This window comes from Pseudopodoces humilis, chromosome 4, assembly GCF_049639895.1.
Source record: "Pseudopodoces humilis isolate 2021_Gansu_Grassland_sample_001 chromosome 4, ASM4963989v1, whole genome shotgun sequence".
Taxonomy (NCBI): Eukaryota; Metazoa; Chordata; class Aves; order Passeriformes; family Paridae; genus Pseudopodoces; species Pseudopodoces humilis.
This window is the reverse complement of record NC_142203.1, coordinates 13,784,450-13,804,441: the sequence shown is the minus strand read 5'-3', so window position 1 is coordinate 13,804,441 and position 19,992 is coordinate 13,784,450. Positions and strand designations below refer to the sequence as shown.

General features: G+C 35.8%; 1 protein-coding gene across 3 annotated transcripts in view; it reads left to right on the top strand.

Annotated features, from left to right (window-relative positions):
- Positions 1-19,992, top strand: part of TMEM161B (transmembrane protein 161B) — a 34,670-nt gene that overhangs the window by 10,518 nt on the left and 4,160 nt on the right. For 2 of the 3 annotated variants that reach the window (XR_001332216.2, XM_014262340.2), the window contains exons 3-10: positions 885-965; positions 5,304-5,401; positions 7,055-7,211; positions 12,289-12,440; positions 12,964-13,024; positions 14,745-14,885; positions 17,719-17,832; positions 18,935-19,109. Coding sequence is in view for 2 of the 3 variants with exons in the window: in XM_014262340.2 (XP_014117815.1) it covers positions 885-965; positions 5,304-5,401; positions 7,055-7,211; positions 12,289-12,440; positions 12,964-13,024; positions 14,745-14,885; positions 17,719-17,832; positions 18,935-19,109 (979 nt within the window). In the remaining variant the exon portion in view is untranslated. The remainder of the gene's footprint in view (positions 1-884; positions 966-5,303; positions 5,402-7,054; positions 7,212-12,288; positions 12,441-12,963; positions 13,025-14,744; positions 14,886-17,718; positions 17,833-18,934; positions 19,110-19,992) is intronic. The other variant, XM_014262341.2, reaches the window with a different exon arrangement.

The following is a 19,992-nucleotide window of genomic DNA, read 5'->3' as shown; positions in this document are numbered from 1 at the left end:
ATTTCTCAAGTCTGTTCTTGTTAATACTTGGTCTCTTTTGCCTCAGCATTTCTGAGTGGAGATCATAGTGACATCCTTCCTGCATCTGGACAGTAACCTTCCCTTGTTGAATGTGGAAAAGGCCTTGTTTCAGCTGCTAAGGTTTTTGCCATCCTTAGAGATTTAGGTAAAATATGCTGTCTTAGACACTTGACCATCTCTGCTTGTCCTCTTCAGAATTTCTATGCCATTTCTTGCCTTTTAGATGAATGAGCAATGAATGCTGCATTGATCTGTGAAAGTGGAAAAACATGTACGCCAACTATGTGTTAAATCAGTGATTTTTTTAATAGCATTTTTTCTAGTAAAAGTTGAAGATACCATAGAGGAGATGTTTAAGGAAAGGGATGGTGATGTTACAATTTGCTCTGCTTAAGAAGAAATACTGGTAATGATTATTAGATAATAGCTATTTCAGATTCTGGAAAACTGCCTGGTTTGGAGGGGACATAATATACTTTATTAAGTTGCTTAGAATATGTTCTGATGAGTAATTGTAGTGGTATAATTATTCTAGTGAACTTTCCCACCTTGTATAACTGTGTTTGCAGTATTTGATGATATATTTAAAAGTTGGTGTTTTGAGAATTGAATGGTTTTCATATGAATGACAAAGTGGCAAAGCTTTCTAATTATGTATAAATGCTTTGTTTGCTGAAGAGAAGTGAACTCTAGCTGTTCAATTCAGGCAGGGTTGGTACTGGCACACAAATGGGCCTTGCTAAGGAGTGACAAATGCCAGGTGTCTTAGTATATAAATCTGTGTTGTGATACATTTTTTTAAAAGTCATGCTCTAAATTGATAATAATGGTATTGTTTTACTTAAGATTTTCTTTTTCTTTAGCTTACGGTGGTATCAACATCCCACTGAAGAAGAACTGCGGATTCTTGCAGGGAAGCAAAGAGGGAAGAGTAAAAAAGATAGGTAAATACTTGTTTTAAGATTGTCTTCCCCCTGGTTTTGGGTTTTTTTTAGTGTGATATGGCTCACCAAAACTGCTCTGCTTGCATTAACTGTCACAGTTCTTTACCAAAACGTTCTTACAGTTGAACAGAGTTGGACATTCCCAAATGCTACAGAACTGGTTAATTTCCGTCCACAAAATGGTCTGTGAGATGCTAATTTGATAGCAAGTTTTTTTACCGAATGTATGCATTTAGATAAAAACTGAGGCAACAAGTCTTAGGATTGTTTTCAATCTTCATCTTGGAGCAAGAGGAGAAAGATTTATTAGTTCAACATAGGATTAATGTGAGCCACCTCTCTCAACACAGCTGTGAGAAAGGTAAATGGGCTCCTAGGATATATTATGTGAAATTTTTCTAGTGAAGAGAGAGGGAAATATTAATCCTCTTGGACAAGACACCAATGTAGAACTTTATCTGGATTACTATGTACAGTTCTGATCATTTGTGTTCAAGAAAAAGTAATTTTGTATATGAACAGGTAAACAGAGCTGCTAGGATCATCCAGGAAACAGTCTGTCTTACTCAAGGGGGCTAAAAGAGCTGAGGTTGTTGAATCTTTGGAAAGACAACTGAGGGGGTGGAATAGCTGTCCATCAGCTTAAGCTGGAAATAGATTTCTAGTATTCAGACATTAAGTTCTGAATAGCCATACCAGAAGTACAGCTGCATCAAGAGCTGAGACATCTTGAGGTGGTGGAGCTGGCCACGTTGATGAATTTTTTTTTAAATTGATCTGTTTAGAACCAAACAACACACTACTAGATTTTCTTTTTGGCAACACAGGAGGTTTGCTCTGGCTCTGTTTCTTCTAGCCCAGTATGAACTCTCTTGTAAATCTTAAGATTTGAATTAATCTCTGCACTGCTCGTATAATCTGTTAATCTTAATGTAATTTTTCCTCCTGTTTCCTAGCTCTTAAGCAGCATGGTTAGCAATCTTACTTGCCTCATTTAGGTTGGAAAAGACCTCTGAGATAATTTAGTCTAACCTTTGATCACGTGTAGATTGAAACATGGCCCAAAGGTCCGCATCCAGTCCTTGAAGACCTCCAGGGATGATGACTTCACCACACACTTCCTAAGGAGGACAACCTGTTCCAATTCCATGACAAAATTCCTCTTGAGATCCATTCTGAATCTCCCCTGGCACAGCTTGAAGCTAGATCCCCTTATCCAGCTCTAGTTAACCTTGAGAAGAGATTCTCCCCTGCTTGGCTACAGCCTTCCCTTAGGCAGTTGCACAGAACAAGAGGGTTCCCTGTGAGCCTCCTTTTCTCCAGGCTGAGCCCCCCCCACCAGCTCCTTCATCCTCTCCTCATCAAAGTTGTACTCCAGGCCCTTCCCCAGTTCCATGGCCCTCCTCTGGGCTTGCTCCAGCACCCCAATGTCTTTCTGTTTGTGAGAGGCCCAAAACTGAACACAGGATTAGAGATGTGATCTCAGCAGTGCTGAGTACAGGATATGGTCACTGCCCTGGTCCTGCTGCCCCCACTGTCTGACACAAGCCCCAATGTTCTTGTCTTCTTGGCCCCCTAGGCCCACTCTGGCTGATGTTCAGCCACTGTTAACCAGCAGCCCCAGATCCTCTTCTACTGGGCAGTTTTCAAGTCACTCTGCCCCATTCTGTAGCACTGCATGGGGTTATTGTGACTCAAGCATAGGATCCAGCACTTGGTCTTGTTGAACCTCATGCCATTGGTGTCAGCCCATCGATCCAGCCTGTCCAGATCCCTCTGCAGAGCCTTCCTGCTGTTCAGGAGATCAACACTCACATCCAACTCGGTGTTTGGAAATTTACTGAGGGTGCCCTCCATGCCCTTGTCCAGATGATCTGCAAAGAACTTGAACAGGACAGGGCCCAATACTGAGCCTTGTGGAACATTATCAGTGACCAGCTGCCAGCTGGATGCAGCATCATTCACCGCCATTCTCTGGGTTAAGTTGTTCCCTATAAAGTAGTATTCTTTTATTTTTTTTTTGCAACATCCCTTAAAGTTAAGAATCTCTTCTTAAGAGTTTTCTGTGACAAAAATGAGGCAAAATAATGCTGAATAAGATCATAATTTATAATTACCCATTTAATTAGTGATATTTATTCATATATGAAATAACTTTAATTATGTAATTGTAAGTTAAAATCCACCCGTAAGAGCATTAAACTGAAAAACACAATTGCACTGCCAAACAATAATTGTACTTTGTTCTTACTGCCTTTCCTCAGCCTTGCCAGTCTTTTCCAATAGTAGTAGTAGGTGATTGTACCAGGGTGAATGTTAATCATAGGGGAAAATAAAACATCAAAGAAGCTAAAGCTGCAATGTGGAGGCTTAAACAACGTTTTTTCTGCTTTGCTTGTTTGACAGCTGAATGAATAATAAATTATTTTTTAATGAATAAACATACCTTGTGTCCTTCAAAGAAGTGACTCTTGTTTGGGAAGAACCATAGTTAAGTGGGAATTGTTCCTGTGGAGTTGGTTTGGATTTACTGATTAGGTTGCATAGAATGGAATGTACAGCTTGTGAGTCATCTCAACAAGGAGATGTGAAACAGGTAGTGTGGGAGAAATAAGGATGCATCTGTTTGATACTCCCCATGATAAAGAATACTTTCCAAGATAAAGAATCTTCTTTGTCAAGCCTATAGTCTTGCAAAATCTAATACCTGCTCCTTAAATACACTCCCAGTCTGAACTAATCTAAAGATAGATTATTAAAGGAGATACAAGGAGCTTGCCTGAAAATTTGTCTTAGAAACAGCTGTAGTGGGAAATCTTAGTTGATTTTATTCAGTGCACATTACACTTCAGTATATTATGCTGTAGGCTTTAGGAACACAGGAATGTTAGGCAGGTCTTCTGCTTCAGAATACTTCATGCTATATGAAACTGTTAGGCTAATGAAAAGGTCCATAGCTACTGTGAATTACTTTGAACTAAAGCATTCAGTGATCCTGGGTATGTTCTGTCTGTGCCTCTTGGATTGTAGGGCCCCTGGGATAACTGAAGTGTAAGAACACCAAGTTTTTTTGATCTGAAATGGCTTCAGTGGTAAAAATGCTCTTCTCACTCAAAATGATAGTTCTCCTGGATACAGGCAGTAGTAAAATATTCAGAGTACAGCTGGGGGAAGGGAAATAGATGGGAGCTTGCAGGTAGTCCTTGGGCAATGCTGGGGACTTGTGTAGATTCACACAACTGAATATTTTGAGTAATGCTTTAGATTCCTATCTACAATTTGTACATTAAAATTGTGGTGCTTCAGGTTATACTAATCATTAATACAACCTGAAAGATCTTATTAATCCTTTCTGCTTTTATTTTCCTCTTACATATGAGCTGAGGTGAAAGCATTCCTGAAAACTAAGTTCATGATTGATTTGATTTCTTTTTAATGTTTATATCCCAATAATTTGTTTTTCTATGGAAAACCCACCTCTCCTTTTCTAATTTCAGAGGTGGTATTCTAAAATGTGGCAGTTTGTTGTTTCCCTCTAGCCTTTAACAGGTCTTAAGTTTTAGGTTTGATTTTTTAATCTAACAAAATAACTTCTGACCTCCTTTAATGATTTTTTTTTTTTTTTAAAACAGTTGGAGAGGGAAGTTCTGCATTAGTTAGTAATGCTGACCTACCAGACCAAATTCTCTAGTTTTGTTTATATTCTTTTAAGAGCAGGCTGGATTTTTTAATTTGAAGTCTACTAGTGTGACTTAATTTCAGGGAAGCAAAGATCATATTCGTATAGTTTGAGAGCTCCTGATGAAAAGTGCCTTTTGTTCTAAATACACACCTTTTTAGATTAGAAAGATACCTTAAATTGCATTTGCTTGGTGGCTAGTAGGTTGGACCTTTCAAGGATCTAAATTAGTACAGCTGATGTGATATACCTGCTTGTTGTGACAAGGACTAATGCAGGTTTTTTTTTTTTTATTCGACCTTGGGAACACCCTGTAGCTCTGATAAATAAAGAAAATAAAGAAAACCAGTGGGCCAAAATAAATACTGCCCGCTGGATCATGACCCAGTACATACTCAGACTGAAGTAACTGGAAGCCATTTAAATCCATACCACAGTAGGATGTCAGAGTGAAGTCATAGCTAGGAGCTATTGACGTACCTAGTTGTTTTCCAAGATTTGAATTTTAAGTACTACTTTTAGCTAGAGACATAAAAATATTTGTATTTGGAAAAAAAAAAGTATTCTGCATTTTTCTAAAATTTGAAATGTCATTATATATTGAAAAAAATCTATTTTTTCATACCCATGCTTGTACTATCTATTTATTTATTTTACAGAAAATACAATGGTCACATTGAAAACAAACCCTTAACCATTCCAAAAGATATTGATCTTCATCTGGAAACAAAATCTGTAACAGAAAGGGACACTATTGGTAAGAGTATGCAAACAATAATATATTATTTCCAATATATCCTGATTCTTTCTATCAAGTATTTATTTGTAATTAATGCTGAAATATCTCTTTTCTTGTAGATAGTGACTGAATAGAAGCAAAACTGCTCATAAATGAGAAAGCAGGTAGTAGGGCTTAAGTCTCCATGAGTAACTTTTCATGGCAGTGTTGTGGAAAGGGATGAGTCACCGAAATCCAGCATAAAGCACAGCTGTTGTATCTGGTGTCCATAGCAATATGATACAACACTGCAAGAATCACATCACGGTCTATTCAAAATAGATTTTCTAGCTTTGTGCAAGAAAATAACAATTGGCAAATGTCAAGTCATACTTTCTGCTCATTTAAAATAGGAAATGTGCTGTAGCATTGGAACCTAAACCCTTTCAGCCATACATCTCAAGCATTCAGGTAAAATGCTTTAAAACAATAAGTGACACTTCAGAAATATGCACTATTAAGTGTTTTGGAAGGTACTACTTTTTTAGATGTTAGTTTTTGATTATTAAATCACAGTCATTCTGTTACAGAAAGTTCATATATGAGTATGTATGTGATATATATTGTTTTCCTACCTATGTTTTTGTATTTATGTGTTCTCTGGATAAATACAGAAAGAAAGGATGCGCATTCCTGTGCAGGAGACTACTCAGCTTAAATTATAGGAGACAGCATTTGTGTAATACAAATGAAGTTTCTGAAGTAAATAAACAAAGCATTCACAAGTTTCAATTGTTGTTACTTTCCTGAAATTATAGTAGCCAATTCTCAACCTGAGTGATACAGGATAGGGTTGGACTGTGTTTGAAAAGTTATATATACAATTTGTTTGTAAATCTAACCAGATTGTTATTTCAAAGTACAGGACTTGGAAATACCTGTTTGCCCAATTTCATATCTTTGCCAACAGGTAGCTTGTAGGCAAGTTAATGTTGAGTAATGTTTTTCTGTTTTCAAATTGTAAATGTAGGGAAGGTGTTCGGGATGGACAATTTGTGTTGTCACAGATGGTTCTTTGCAGTTTCCAACACCTATGGGAGCCCTGTCCAAAACACACAGCCTGTATGCAACACAGTATGATCCCTGGAATTTTTACAGTGAAGTTTACACAACAGTTACTGTTTTATAGGATGTATTAACAAAATCTTGATGAGCAAACCATCAGTATCTTAGATGGTGGGGTTTGTAAATTAAAAGAACAGTTGTAATATAATTGACAGACAGTGAGATTTTAATCTTTAAAAAAGGGTCAAAACAAACCCTCTTACCTGGAATTGCAGCCAGGCTCTACTGGAAAATTGTTTAATCTCTTTGTTGTGAAATATGAATTAAGCTTTTTTGATTGAGGATGTTAATGTATAAAACCTGAGGTGATAAGAGGAAAACATCATAGCCTTATAAATTTCAGTAGTAATCAAGTATTGGATGACAGAAGTATAGAATAAAGTTCACATTGTTGAGTAACTTTTTCACTGTTGTTGCATTTCACTTGGTTGATCTGAGTCTACCTAAATTTCACTTTAATTTACTTAATACACAATTAAAAACCTCCTTTAATTGCTACTCCATTCTACATACATCAGTAACTGCCTTAAAACACACCTTTAACTTTCACAAACTTATATTTTTCAGCATTGCATTACTTTCCAGAATATCAGTGGTTGGTGGATTTCACTGTTGCAGCTACAGTTGTGTATGTGGTGACAGAAGCCTATTACAGCATTATGAAGCCTTCTCAAGAAATGAATATCAGCATCGTGTGGTGTCTGCTTGTCTTGGCTTTTGCAGTGTATCCTTTTCTGTTTTGTTAATTCCCCCTCTACCTGTTGCAAATAGTTATATGTCATTCTGCAATTTGTATAAAATTCTGTGCCATTGATGGGTGGGATACAAAAAATATTTAGCATTTGGAAAAAGGATCCCATAAGCTAATGCCATTGTTTAATGATGTATATGCTGTACATGCTCTTTGTAAATGCTGGTGTCATTGGCTTGATAACATTAATACCAGACCATTTAGGAGAAAAATACACGTGTGCAAATATAGTTAGTGCTCACCTGTAGTATGTAGTGGTTCTAACTTGATTTTTCTCAGTTAGGCAATCAGAAATGTACAGAAAGTACTGCTTTTGAAGAAGTTTGGAAATTGTGTGCACTTTCAGTGCATTTTTGTTTTCAGTATGTTTAATCTTATATTTCCTGATCAGAATAGTACAGTGATGTGTATACATGTGTATACATGCAAAAATACATGCATGAATTCATAATTTTAAAATACATTAAAAGCATTCTTATAGAAAATAAAGTATGTAGACAGTTGTAGGATACTGAGCTCTGTGAAAAGCTAAACTCACCTCTGAAACTGAGGGAAACAGGAGTGGAGTAATTAGGAAACAGGCATTATCAAACCATAAAATGTTTGTTTTGTTATGGAGAAAGCAGTTAATTTTTTTTTTTACTGGAGAAGGCAGTATCAGACATAGATGCATGGTAGTTAATTGCATTCCACATGCAAATCCTCCCACCTTAGGGAGGAAAGTTGCAGTTTAAAGATATGATTTTGGATAAAGCAGTGGAATTGAGTAAGGGCTTGTAAGAGTGCAGATTATAGAAAGGTGAACTGGAAAGTGATTTGCCACAGCTCCTCTGCTCCTTCAGTAGCTGAGAACAGATAAAGCACTAAGTTAGAGTTGATAAACCTCTTGAATATTCAAAATTGTTTCCCCTGTATAAATACTAGTTCTTCTTTAGAGATTGTTAATGTCTTGTGGTTCATTCAGTTGATTTGTAATATTAGCAGTAGTTGGTGGTGTTGTGTAAAACCTTGAACTCTAATGTTTGGTTACATTTGGCTAAGAATTCTGAATGTGCTTCGTGCTTGCGTGTCCTTCATAATTACTAAAATGTGTGCTGCCTTTATAGTATGGACAGGAGCTTTTTTCGAAGTAGACTGAAGTATAAATGATAGAATTTTCCAGAATTTTTGCTTGTAATGTCTAAAAACTTGCTAGAAGAGAAAGTCAACACACATCTAGAAAAAAGAATGTCAGTAGCATGCTTCCAGATTAGGTATTTCCCGTTTGATGTACCATGGTCCAAAAGGTGGTTTTTCTAGTCTGCTGTGAGAAGAAAATCAGTGTCCATCTCCTGTTTACCTTTTAATTGTATTACAGCTATAGTATTGGTAGTACATAGTTGTTACTGCACATCCTTTGTTTTATTTTTTGGTATGAAATTGGGAATTTTAGTTTAATCTTCACAGAAGGAAGGAGGAAGAGGTAGCTACAGAAATCAGATGTGATAGCCAACACCTTTCACTCTGATTTTGAGGATGGGGGGAGTTTAATAGAACTAGTGGAAAAACAAGCTTCTAATACTAAAGCCACAATGTACTCTTAGATTTATTGGTGATAATGCCCTGTTTGCTTCATCTCTTGTATCTCAGGAATAGTCAATGTAAATAACACTATAGTAATTGTAATTCTAAGTGAAACAGAGTTGTGAATTATGTATTACAGGAAAATTCACCACAGTAACAGTTTCTTACTGTGGTTTTGTATTCTGTCCTATCATTGCTTTCATTTGGTCATCAATTGAGAGCAAAACTTTAAAAAATATTTAAGTTGCCTGTCAGTGCAAGATTTTTTATCTCAGTGTGAATGTGCAAGTAGCTTTTAAAGTCTGTGCTTAGTACTTGTATGAGGAGTTAGTGGCAGTGTAGAAGGATGCAGTACCAGGAAGCACAGTCTTAAATTTGTATTAGCCTTATCATCTCCATAAATACAGTAACGTAACTTATTCCAGGCATTACAGCTTTTTGGTTGAAGGAGGTATAACACATAGGTATTGGTAACAATTCTTGTGGTCACTGGAACCTAGTCAGATGAGATTTCAGAAGAGGTTCATTCATGTGTTGTGACATCAGGCTTTTGGGATGCAGAGAGTACTTAAAACTTACTCAACTAATTGCTAATTCAGTGTCAAGGCTAGAAATGATTCTGTGATAAAGGAAGATTCAGAAAAATTTGGTTGCCTACATATTTTTGACAGAAAGCAGTCAACATGATACGTCAAAGTTAAATATAGAACCATTTTGTGTTTTGCTAATAAGTATTTCTTCTGTTTCATGCCTGTGTATTAAGAGGTGAAAAGTTGTAAGCATACAAAGCAAGTTTGCAGATGATAGAAATCTGGGAGGAGCTGCTATATCCCTTGAAGGCAGTGTGGCCCTGCAGAGCCACCTCGACAGATTAGAGGTCTGGGCAATGACCAACCATACCAAGATCAACAAGGGAAAGTGCTGGATTCTGCACCTGGGATGGGGTAACCCTGATTGTATGGACAGACTAAGGAACAGTAGTGCCATGGAGCAGGACCTGGGGCAGCTGGTTGACAGAAAGTTGAGTGTGAGTCAGCAGTCAGCAAACTGGCCCAGCATGGTCAGCCAGGCAAGGGAGGGTATTGTCCTGCACGAAGAAAGACATTCAGCTATTGGAGAGGATCTAAAGGAGACCACAGGGGTGATGAAGGTGTGGAAGGGAGACCAAGTGGCTGAGGTCACTTGGTCTGTTCAGCCTGCAGAAGAGGAGACTGAGGGGAGACCCCACAGCAGCCTACAACTTCCTCAGGAGGGAAGAGGAGGGGCAGGCACTGATCTCTCTCTGTGGTGCTCAGTGACAGGACTCGAGTAAATGACCTCAAGTTGGGTCGGGGAGGTTTAGGTTGGATATCAGGAAAAAGGTTTTCACATGGAGGGCAGTTGGCCACAGGAACAGACTCCCCAGGGCAGTGGTCACAGCACCAAGCCTGACAGATTTCAAGAAGCATTTGGACAGTGGTGTCAGGCACATGATGTGATTCTTGGGGATTGTGCTGTGCAAGCCCAGGAATTGAATGATCTTGTCCAACCCAAATGTTCTCTGCTTCTGTGAATTCACAGTTTTAATGTGTTTTGGTAGGAATAGAAGATGGATCTTTTTCACTTTTACCATATGAACTATAAAATTCAAGAATTCCATAATTGCAGCAGTTTAAAAAATAAAATTATTTTTGTAAAAGGGTATAACGTAAATTCTACAGTGCCTGCAACTATATACTGTATACAAATGATACAATTCTAAAATGCCTCTTGTGGCCAGAAGAAATTAATGAAAGGGGAGCTGGTGTAGGCAATCTATAAACTTAGCACTAAATACTCCCAAATTATTCTTTCAGTAGATCCTGAATATTAGGTCTTGCAGTGGAAGGAAGTGATGAAGTAAGCCATAGTGTTCCAATTTTCTCCAACCCGGAAATAGAAGCAGTGCTGATTATTTAAGTAAAAGAGGGTTTCAGTCATGTGTAGTTTGCATAATCATGAATCTATTTATTGAGTTCTGAATCTGCACTATAATTGTGATTTATTGTTAATATGCTTTCTTTTTCCTCCTTGGATTTTCCAAATCTTTCAGGCACAATCCATACTTGAAGTCATGAAGTATCTAGAGAGACATAAATCTGATGATAGATTAGGACTGTTGATCGCAAACTGTTATTAAGTCCTTTGTATAACTTCAGGGTATTTTCAATTTGTGATTAATATCCCTAGCTGTAAAGAGAGCCATGGTTTAAACATATGTTATTAGAGAGACAAAGCTTTCCAGAACACAGTCTGTTTGATCTATTACGTGCTTCTTTTTGGGGTGAGTTAAGTCTTCCTTTTGATGTATCAGTTCTTTCTGTATAGAGGGGTCTGAAGGTGATTACTATATGAGATTAGAATTATTAGATGCTGTCCTTAGAACACATTGTGCATAGATCACTCTGCATATACATGAATTCAGCAGTGTGTATGTTAAATGTGTGCTGCCTGTTGAAGTGTAATATTGCATAATCATAGTTTCTTGAGAGACTGACGGTTGTTCAAATGTTTTATTGAATAGATAACCCCAGAAATGTTCTCATGTACTCTACATATTCTTTCAATATTAGAAATGGGCAAATACAACTATGTTACTGTATAGTGGGGGAAAAAAGTTGTACAGATTACACCTGTTTTTCTTTTTTCTCTTTTTTCAGATCACTTAATGCTTGGAGTTATCTCCAAATACTTTATTTAAATCTGGACTCGTATTGCCTACCATTTAAATTATAATGAGCTGCAGTTCATAGTGATGAGTTGACAGTGTATCATAAAGAGTTTGTCCTAATATGTTTCAGTTTAGAACCAATCTAGAAATGTGAAAAAAAGAATACGTAGTAGATATTTTTAAAGCACCCTGATAATAGAGCAGATGATGCCCTAAATGTTTGTCTTTGTGACAGTGGGTCCAGATAAAAGGATTTGATATATCATACCAGATAATAGAGGGGGTTTTAAGACTAACTGTTTTTCCAAGGTGAACATGGGATAAATTTTTCTTTCCTAGATAGGACTCGCTATGCTATTGTCTTAACTCTCTTTGAGCTGAAAGTCTCAAGTGTGTGCATAGTTGGGAGTGCTTGTGGAAATGGCTTAGTAGTGAACTTATTGGTGTTAAGTTGATGGTTGGACATGATCTTAAAGGTTTTTTTCCCAAATAAAATAATTATATCCGAAAGGAGAGAAATATAAGTTCATTTTTTTCACGTGTCTTCTTTCATACTATAGATAAGCCTAGATCAAAACTCTACTCCAGAGTATTCCTGGCTACTATGTGATTATTATTCTTTAATGTGTTCTGTAATTTAACCTGAAATTGGCTGAAAACATATTACCTTCAAAAGAAATAAATGCACATCATAGTGCATCTACACCGCCTTGGTGTAGATGACCAAAATACAAGATTATAATTCTTAGTTATAGTTACTGCACAAAATTAATTTTCCTTGACCTTTTTCTTACATAGTAAGGTACTGTTTTCGTTGACTACCCATTATTTCAAAGTTGAAGATGGAGGTGAAAGATCAGTCTGTGTCACCTTTGGTTTTTTCTTCTTTGTGAAAGCAATGGCAATACTTATTGTGACAGAAAACTATCTAGAGTTTGGATTAGAATCAGGTAACCCCTTTCTTTAGTGTCTGAAACAGCTGTAGTGATTGCATGATCTGAAAAAAAATTATTTCCAGTGTTTTTGAGAAAATCTGTGTTAAAATGAATAGTTTAAGTCATACGCTTCCAAGAAAATTTGCTTTGTAATGAAGATTGTGAATAATATCCTGTATATTTTCCTGCCTTTCTCTTAAATAGTGTAATCTTTGCCTAGCTTGTTGATTTTGTTAATTGTATTTGCCTTCCAGTTATAGGCTTAGCCTGTTTTGATTTTCATAGTAAAGTGTAGCTCCCTTACTGGAGAAGAATTTAAAAAGTTATTTTTTTCACCTTTCTGAAATGTTGAAATATTACAGATATTAAGACATTAATAAAAGCTTTATTGTATTGTGGCCAACTAATTAGCACATGAAAGAGCTCTACTAGACGTATGAAAAACTGTTTAAAGGCTGACGTGTTAACGCAGCATTTTATTTCACAAAAGGGATTCTTCATTTGTACTGTAATAAAATAAATATATGTGTCTCTGCAGGATTCTCGAATTTCTCAGAAAGTGCTATGCAGTTTCTTGAAAAACAAGGTTTGGAATCCCAGTAAGTTTCTGGAAATACACTTGCCTGTTTATTTGTGTATTTATAACTTGTCTGTTTTTATGTGAATTTATGAACCATTTGGATTTTCTTAGGAAGCCTTTGTTTTACTTTTGTACATGGTTGTAATCCCTACAACATTTTAAAGAAGTTAATAAAAAGATCTGAAAGTACCCACAAGTAACTAAACTTGCATTAAAGTTTTTAATATGGAGATAATTTCTGACATTTTGATTGTAGTTCATAAAATCAAAAGTTCAAAACTGTAAATACTTTTTTTCACAGTATTTCATTTCAGCAAGGATTGTTTAAATAGATAAGTATTTTTTGTCATTCCTGTGGCATGCAAGAGGATGAGTATGCAAAAGCTACAAGATGGAGTTTGTGTTAAAGTTCGCATTAGGAATAAATTGCGTTGTTCAGTCCTGTTTTCAGGTTTAGCTGTGTTCCTATCACACAAAAACACCTGGTTGCTGCAGGACATCCGAGCCTTATATGGACTGTTGAAGGAACATGCCATAACTTGTGATTTTATATAAATACACAGACACTGTCATAGGCACCTTTTGTATATTGCAAAATGGATTTCTGTTACAGTACCTTATACATGTGTGCTAAAATTTAGGGAGCATTTCATCACTAGGAGCACAGCATTGAACTTCTTGCTTGGTGGGTCTCAAGTACCATGCAGAAGCCATGGTGTATCTTTATTTTTGGGGAACAGAAGTTTCCTCAAACTAGATTAGTGCAATTTATGAATAAACTCATGGGACACTGGTAACTGAATCCCACGTGTTCCTTAGCCTTTCTTCAATCTACTTTCCTGGGGTCACTAACTTCTGTATTCTTTTTCATGTTAAGTGTTTGTTTAGTTATAAATAAACACTAGTTTAGTTACTGCAGTGCTTTGCCTTTTTTAGCAGCAACTGAGTTGATGATGATGTGTCTTGGTAGTTTATGTGATACAGATTATGAAAGAATCTGAAAGTCATTTGAATCACTAGATACGGTTTTGTTCCTCTTTAATCTGCTAGTTACTTTTCACTGTAGCTGATGTTTTCTTGTTTGTTTGAGCATTTTGTTTTGGTTTTTTTTTTTTGCTTTGTGTAATCCTGTGTTTGTTTATTATGTAATTAATTATGTGATTTGGTTGATCATGGATATTTTTCACATAGGTTTTTTAATACACAATACTAATCACTTGGAAGAGACATGTTAATGCCCCATGTACATTTCACATAAATCTCTGAAAAGCTGCAGTTATAACAGTTTGATAGAGATTTTCAGTGGATAATAGTAGTATAAAGTATCCATTTTGTCTTTGAGCAGTTAAACTTGTGAGACATCTGTTCCTCTTAAAAACACAATCCTGAAATTCATTCTATTTTAGCTATTTCTATCATATAATTTGTTGTTAATTATAATATAAAATTATTATTTTTTTTCCTCTCTACTAACAAATTAACATCTCACATTCAGTAAATTAGGTTTTCTGTTTTTCTAGGAAATAAATAGGTGACTTGGTTTGGTTTTGAAAGTATTTTCTAAAATTATAATTTCTGATTGTTGTTATTTTTCAATAATGCTGTTATTCTGGAGGAAGCCTATAGAATACTGTTGGCTTTTTTATTAAATGTTAGATACTGTTGGGTTGAAAAAAGTCTCTTCCCACTCCCTCAACTTCCTCCCCAAGAAAATGCTTATTTCCTTTCTTTTCTTTTAGGGGTCCTGTATCTAAACTAACCTTCAAATTGTTCCTGGCTGTTCTGTGTTCACTTATTGGTGCTTTTTTGACATTCCCTGGCTTGCGACTGGCTCAAATGCATCTGGATGCTCTGAATTTAGCAACAGAAAAAATAACACAGTAAGAAAAAATATATGCAAATAGGTATATGCTACTCAATCTTAAATCTTTTATGTCTAAAAATAAACAAACTATTCCAACGAGAAGGTAGTAACTTAAGACTTCTGTTGCAGCCTGCTTTTCATATCTTGAGCAGATTTGCCACCTGCCACTTTCTGCTCAACCTGTGTTCTGCCAGTCTATTACATCCTTTGCCTTGTAATTAAGAGTCCCAATTAAAGGAGCTTTCCTTTCCTCCTGCAAGAGCTCCACCATGAATGTCTCTGTGTCCAGCTTTCTTTCCCCCATCACATCTTTCTGGAAGTTAAGATAACCTTCAGGAAGTACAAGTACAACCACAGACTGGTTTTTTTCACCCATGCTTCCAGCTGGATGTTATTCCTTTAATAAATCTAACATAGGATAAAATCCAAAAATGACCCAGAATTTTTAATAAGGTTTAATAAGGTCATATGTTAATACCAATTTAAAGGAACATTTTCATTTTCAACCATCCTTCCATTTGGTAATAAAACGTTCTGTACAATTTAACTATTTCTCTTGAGCATTCTCTGGTTGAGAGGCTGAAACTCCAAGTGACTTTCAGAGATCTTGACTTGTTGTTTAATACGTGACAATGACAGATTCTGCAGCGTAGGGCAGTGTGGGTACTCAGTCTGATAAACTTCTTAAGAGAACCATTATGTTTTCCCATAGGAAAATAATTTTTGTTCAAGCTGCATTTTTTTTCTTTCCCTTCAGGAATGCTCAGCTTAAAAATTAATCTGTTTGAAGTGAATCCATCAGTCTTGGTAAATTTATAAACAAGTACACTTGCAGTCTCAGTGTATTTTCCACGTATAGCAGCCAGCTACTGGCTAGTTTTATCTGCTGTTACATTTCTGTCTGTGCATAGACTGTGGTCGAGTCACTTCCTAGTCTCTTCTTTCCAGATAGATAAACTACTTAGTTCTTAATTTTTATGGTTCTCAATATTTTTAAAATTCTTTGTGTCTTTTTTGTAAGTATTCCAGCATTTTCCTTGATCAATGGACATGACATCCTAGGCAGAAACACAAACTCTTTGAAACAAAAATCCGTTAATCAAGACCTGAAAGGCAATTAATATCCACTGAAGTGTGCTTATGAAAATTAAAACTTGTCTAGCTTCTTTAGATGATACTGGAGCTGGTTGTTGAAGATAACTTTTTTCAACACCACTGAATTATTTTTGGAAGCCCACCAACACTTCGACTATTCAACTGGAACGGAGTGAAAATTACATTAAATTGATTAAAACTTGATAAGATATCCATATAATTAGGCAAAGCCGTGACAAGAATATTTTTCAAGTTATACGTTCTAATAAACCTGAAGAACATAACTTGTCCTTGCTGATGCATTTTTGTTAATGGATAGATAATTTATTGACTACAGTTGTTTGGCAGGGACTAAAGGGGGGTTGTAAATGAGGATGATGTGTCACTGATACAAAGCTCTCCCCAAGTTGGGTGCTAAAACAGCGTCTATTTCCACAGTCAAATATGTACTCTACTTAAAAAACCCTAACCAAAACAACTGCAAAGAAAAAGGCAACCAACTAAACAAAACACAAAAACAACAAAAACCAAAATAAAAAAAACTTAATCAAATCAAAAGCCCCCAAAACAAGAATCTCCCTTAAAACCCAACAAAAGAACCAAAACTGAACAACCCAAAAAAGCCCAACACAAAATCTATTCCTTAATGGAATGGAGCACCTAACTTTGCAGAGAACATTGACCAAAGAAAGGCCGAAAATGTAAGGGTTTATGATCAAGTACTACTTCACTAATATGTTCAAAATTATTTGCGTGATTTTTTTATGAGTATAGGGAGTAAGTTCATTGGTCTGGGGTAAACAGAATAAAAATCGTCTGGTGTCCCTTTTGGTTTTGAAAACTGGTTTGATTTTTTTTTCTGTGGCAGTAGTATCCTTCCCTGCATATATTTGGAGCCTTCTTAACAAATTTTTACAATTTTCATACACATTCCCTCCTTTTCCAGAGCCTGCATCATCATCCTTCCTGCCTGTACCAAAAAAAAAAACAAACCACTGTGTGTGATGACTGCTTCTGTAACATGCAAGCATTTTAATGGTTTCAGGAAGTTTGATAGTTTGCAATCAGGACGGTCTTGTGTTCTTTAGAATAATTTCTGATTACATCCTTTTTCGTCATCATAGTGCAGAAGCATTGTTGTGAGGGTGGAGACATACCTGATTCTGTTAGTGAGGAAATACTGCACTAAAAAAAAACCCCTAGTCTCTTCAATTGTTCTAATTTCATTTTAGTAATGAAGAATTATTGGGAAAATGGGTTTAAAAATAGAGAAGAAAATTTAGGAGTTTAGAAATAAAGAAGGATATTAATTTCAAGGAGAATTCCAAAAACTGTATCCCCTTTTTAAATTCTTCTGTTTGTACTCAAAGATTACTAAAGAGTACTACTATTATTTTTGTTGTTCAGTTTGATACAGTATTTTTTTTGATCTGAGTATCTTTAATTGAATATAAGTACAAAGTTTTATTGAATCAGGGTTTTTAAATAAGATGCTTCATTAAACTGTGAAATCTGACCTCTGGCTACTGTTTGTCCTGTTCTTTTTAAAGCCAAAATCCAGTGTGATTTCACAATACATAATATTACTATTTTGTTGAAATGTAAGTCATACCTATAAAATTGGGAAGTAATTTTCTTATTTATCTTCCAACTATTTTAAAGTTAATATTTCTCCTTTTGAATCTGTTTACAGTTTCAACAGTATGGTCATTGTTTTTGTTTACTAACTTCCCTCTTTTTTTTTCTTTTTTCAGAACATTGCTACATATAAACTTCTTGGCACCTTTATTTATGGTTCTACTGTGGGTAAAACCAATCACTAAGGACTACATTATGAGCCCACCTTTGGGCAAAGAGAGCATTCCTTTGTAAGATTTCTTTTACAAGTTCTTTCTGGGGAACTGAAATCAAAACATTGGCTTAGAGCTCTTTGAAAGTCGTAGAAACGTTAAAGACTTTAATAGCATCTGCTGTCAGAGGTATTGTGGAAGGTACAGCTGAATTCTAAAGAGCTTCTGGTAATTCAAAAGAATGAGAATTGGTTGCAGAATGTTGCATGTTAAGCTGGTGGTCCCCAAAAAGCTGCTGTCTTCTGACATCTCCTTGGCAGTAATTCATTGTTTTCTGTAGGGGTGGAATGCCACCTCACTAGTACCTGCTGGAACCTTGTATCTTGCATCATACTGATGTAGGAGAGAAGTGGTTTCACTAAAAACAGTCAAGATACATTGGAATGAGAACTAAGCTAGGAAGTTTGTCTTAAGATTTACGTGCTGATGAAGCGGTATTGAATTGATAGGTAGAATATTTAAAATATAAAAAGGGAAAGAGTTTCCAAGAAGAGTGGTATCTGAAGTACTTTACAAATATCATAGTGGATTGTCATTGTCACAATTAGTCTTGGTAATTCCAAATGGACTTGAAACAGATACCATGGGCTGATACATTTCTTGCTTTCTAGAGGTGAGATAAGCTTCTAAAGTGATCCTGTGACTGTTGAACTATTACATAAAACACAACAGATATACATATTTTGTGTATCTTTTGTTCCTCAGTTCATCTTACAGTGATGGTTGAGCTATTACTGGGTGTCTTAGGCAACTGAAGTACCCATTTACAGTCTAGTACTATTTTCTATCTAGTCCTGTGTGTGTCTGAAAACTTGTCATTGTCTGAGCAACCTTGGTTTTTAGTGTCCTGCCTTCATTACTCAGAATTTAAGCATTTAAGAACTGGTCTTGTTTACAGACAAATAAATAGTAATTCTGTGCTGTAGGGCTACTCAGAAGTAGTAGGAAAAAGAAGGCGAAAGTAAACATTACTTACATGTGACCCTCATAACTGCAGTTTGTGTGTTAAATATTTTTGACAATTTGCCTCAAGATTACTGTAGAGATGATTGATAAAAACAAATAACTAGCAGTAAATGGTCTTTGGAAAACATCATTACCCTTTTTTTATTATCCACAGAATGTCAGAGGACACATTTGATACCATCAGATTGTGGATTATAATCATGTTGTGCATTTTACGGTTGGCTATGATGCGTCATCATTTACAGGCTTATCTGAATTTAGCCCAGAAAAGTGTGGATCAGATGAAAAAGGAAGCTGGTAGAATAAGTATGGTTGATTTACAGAAAATGGTAAGTAAGGTGGCACTACATATATATATATATATATATATATATATATATATATATATATATATATATATATATATTTGTAGTACTTTGACTGCAAATGATTTTCTTCCCAACTGGTTGTTTTCTGTGACAGCAGAGCTCAAATCTGAATGAAGCTTTGTAGACTCTATCTCCTGTAAAAACAGCATCATTACAGAGGAGAAATTCTGCAAACCAAAATATGGAGAGATGTATCATATGTGTTATGCAGATTGTTTGTCCTTGGTTACTTGGAAGCTGTTGAAAAAGATACCCTCCAATGAGTGGTGATCTGTAACTACAACATGGGATAGGAAAAATTTAATTTTGATAGATGGGTAGAATACTGTTACCAACTGTGACTTTTAAATTGAGGGAAAATTTATGATAAGGTGGTTATATTTTGGAATAAAATGACAGATGTTTAATTCTGTCAGGCCACTTAGAAGTTCACCAGCCTAGTTAAAAAATTGCCTCTTTTTTTGTGGAAAAGGCAAAATTTCTGAGGATTCTTTTTTTAAAGAAAAGCAGTAAAGCATACATTGAAGAAATGGAGGCAGAATGGCTGCTGTGTTGTCTGAAAAGTAAATTTCTAGTGTTGCATAATAATGCTGTCTAATGATCCTGCTGAGTTGGGGTCTATTGCAGGAGGAATACTGAAGCATGCCAAAAAGACAAAGACTCCTCTTCCAGGATTGTCTTTATTACTTGTTACACTAAGTGTCTGGAGGTTGTAAGTGAACTGTGCTGTAGTTATTACAAATTGCTCCAGAAAAAAAAAATTAGGAAATACATGAATACATGTAGTAGCAACTGGTTAGGATGTAACTATGCCAATTGCTCTAAATGCACTATTTTAGAGCAT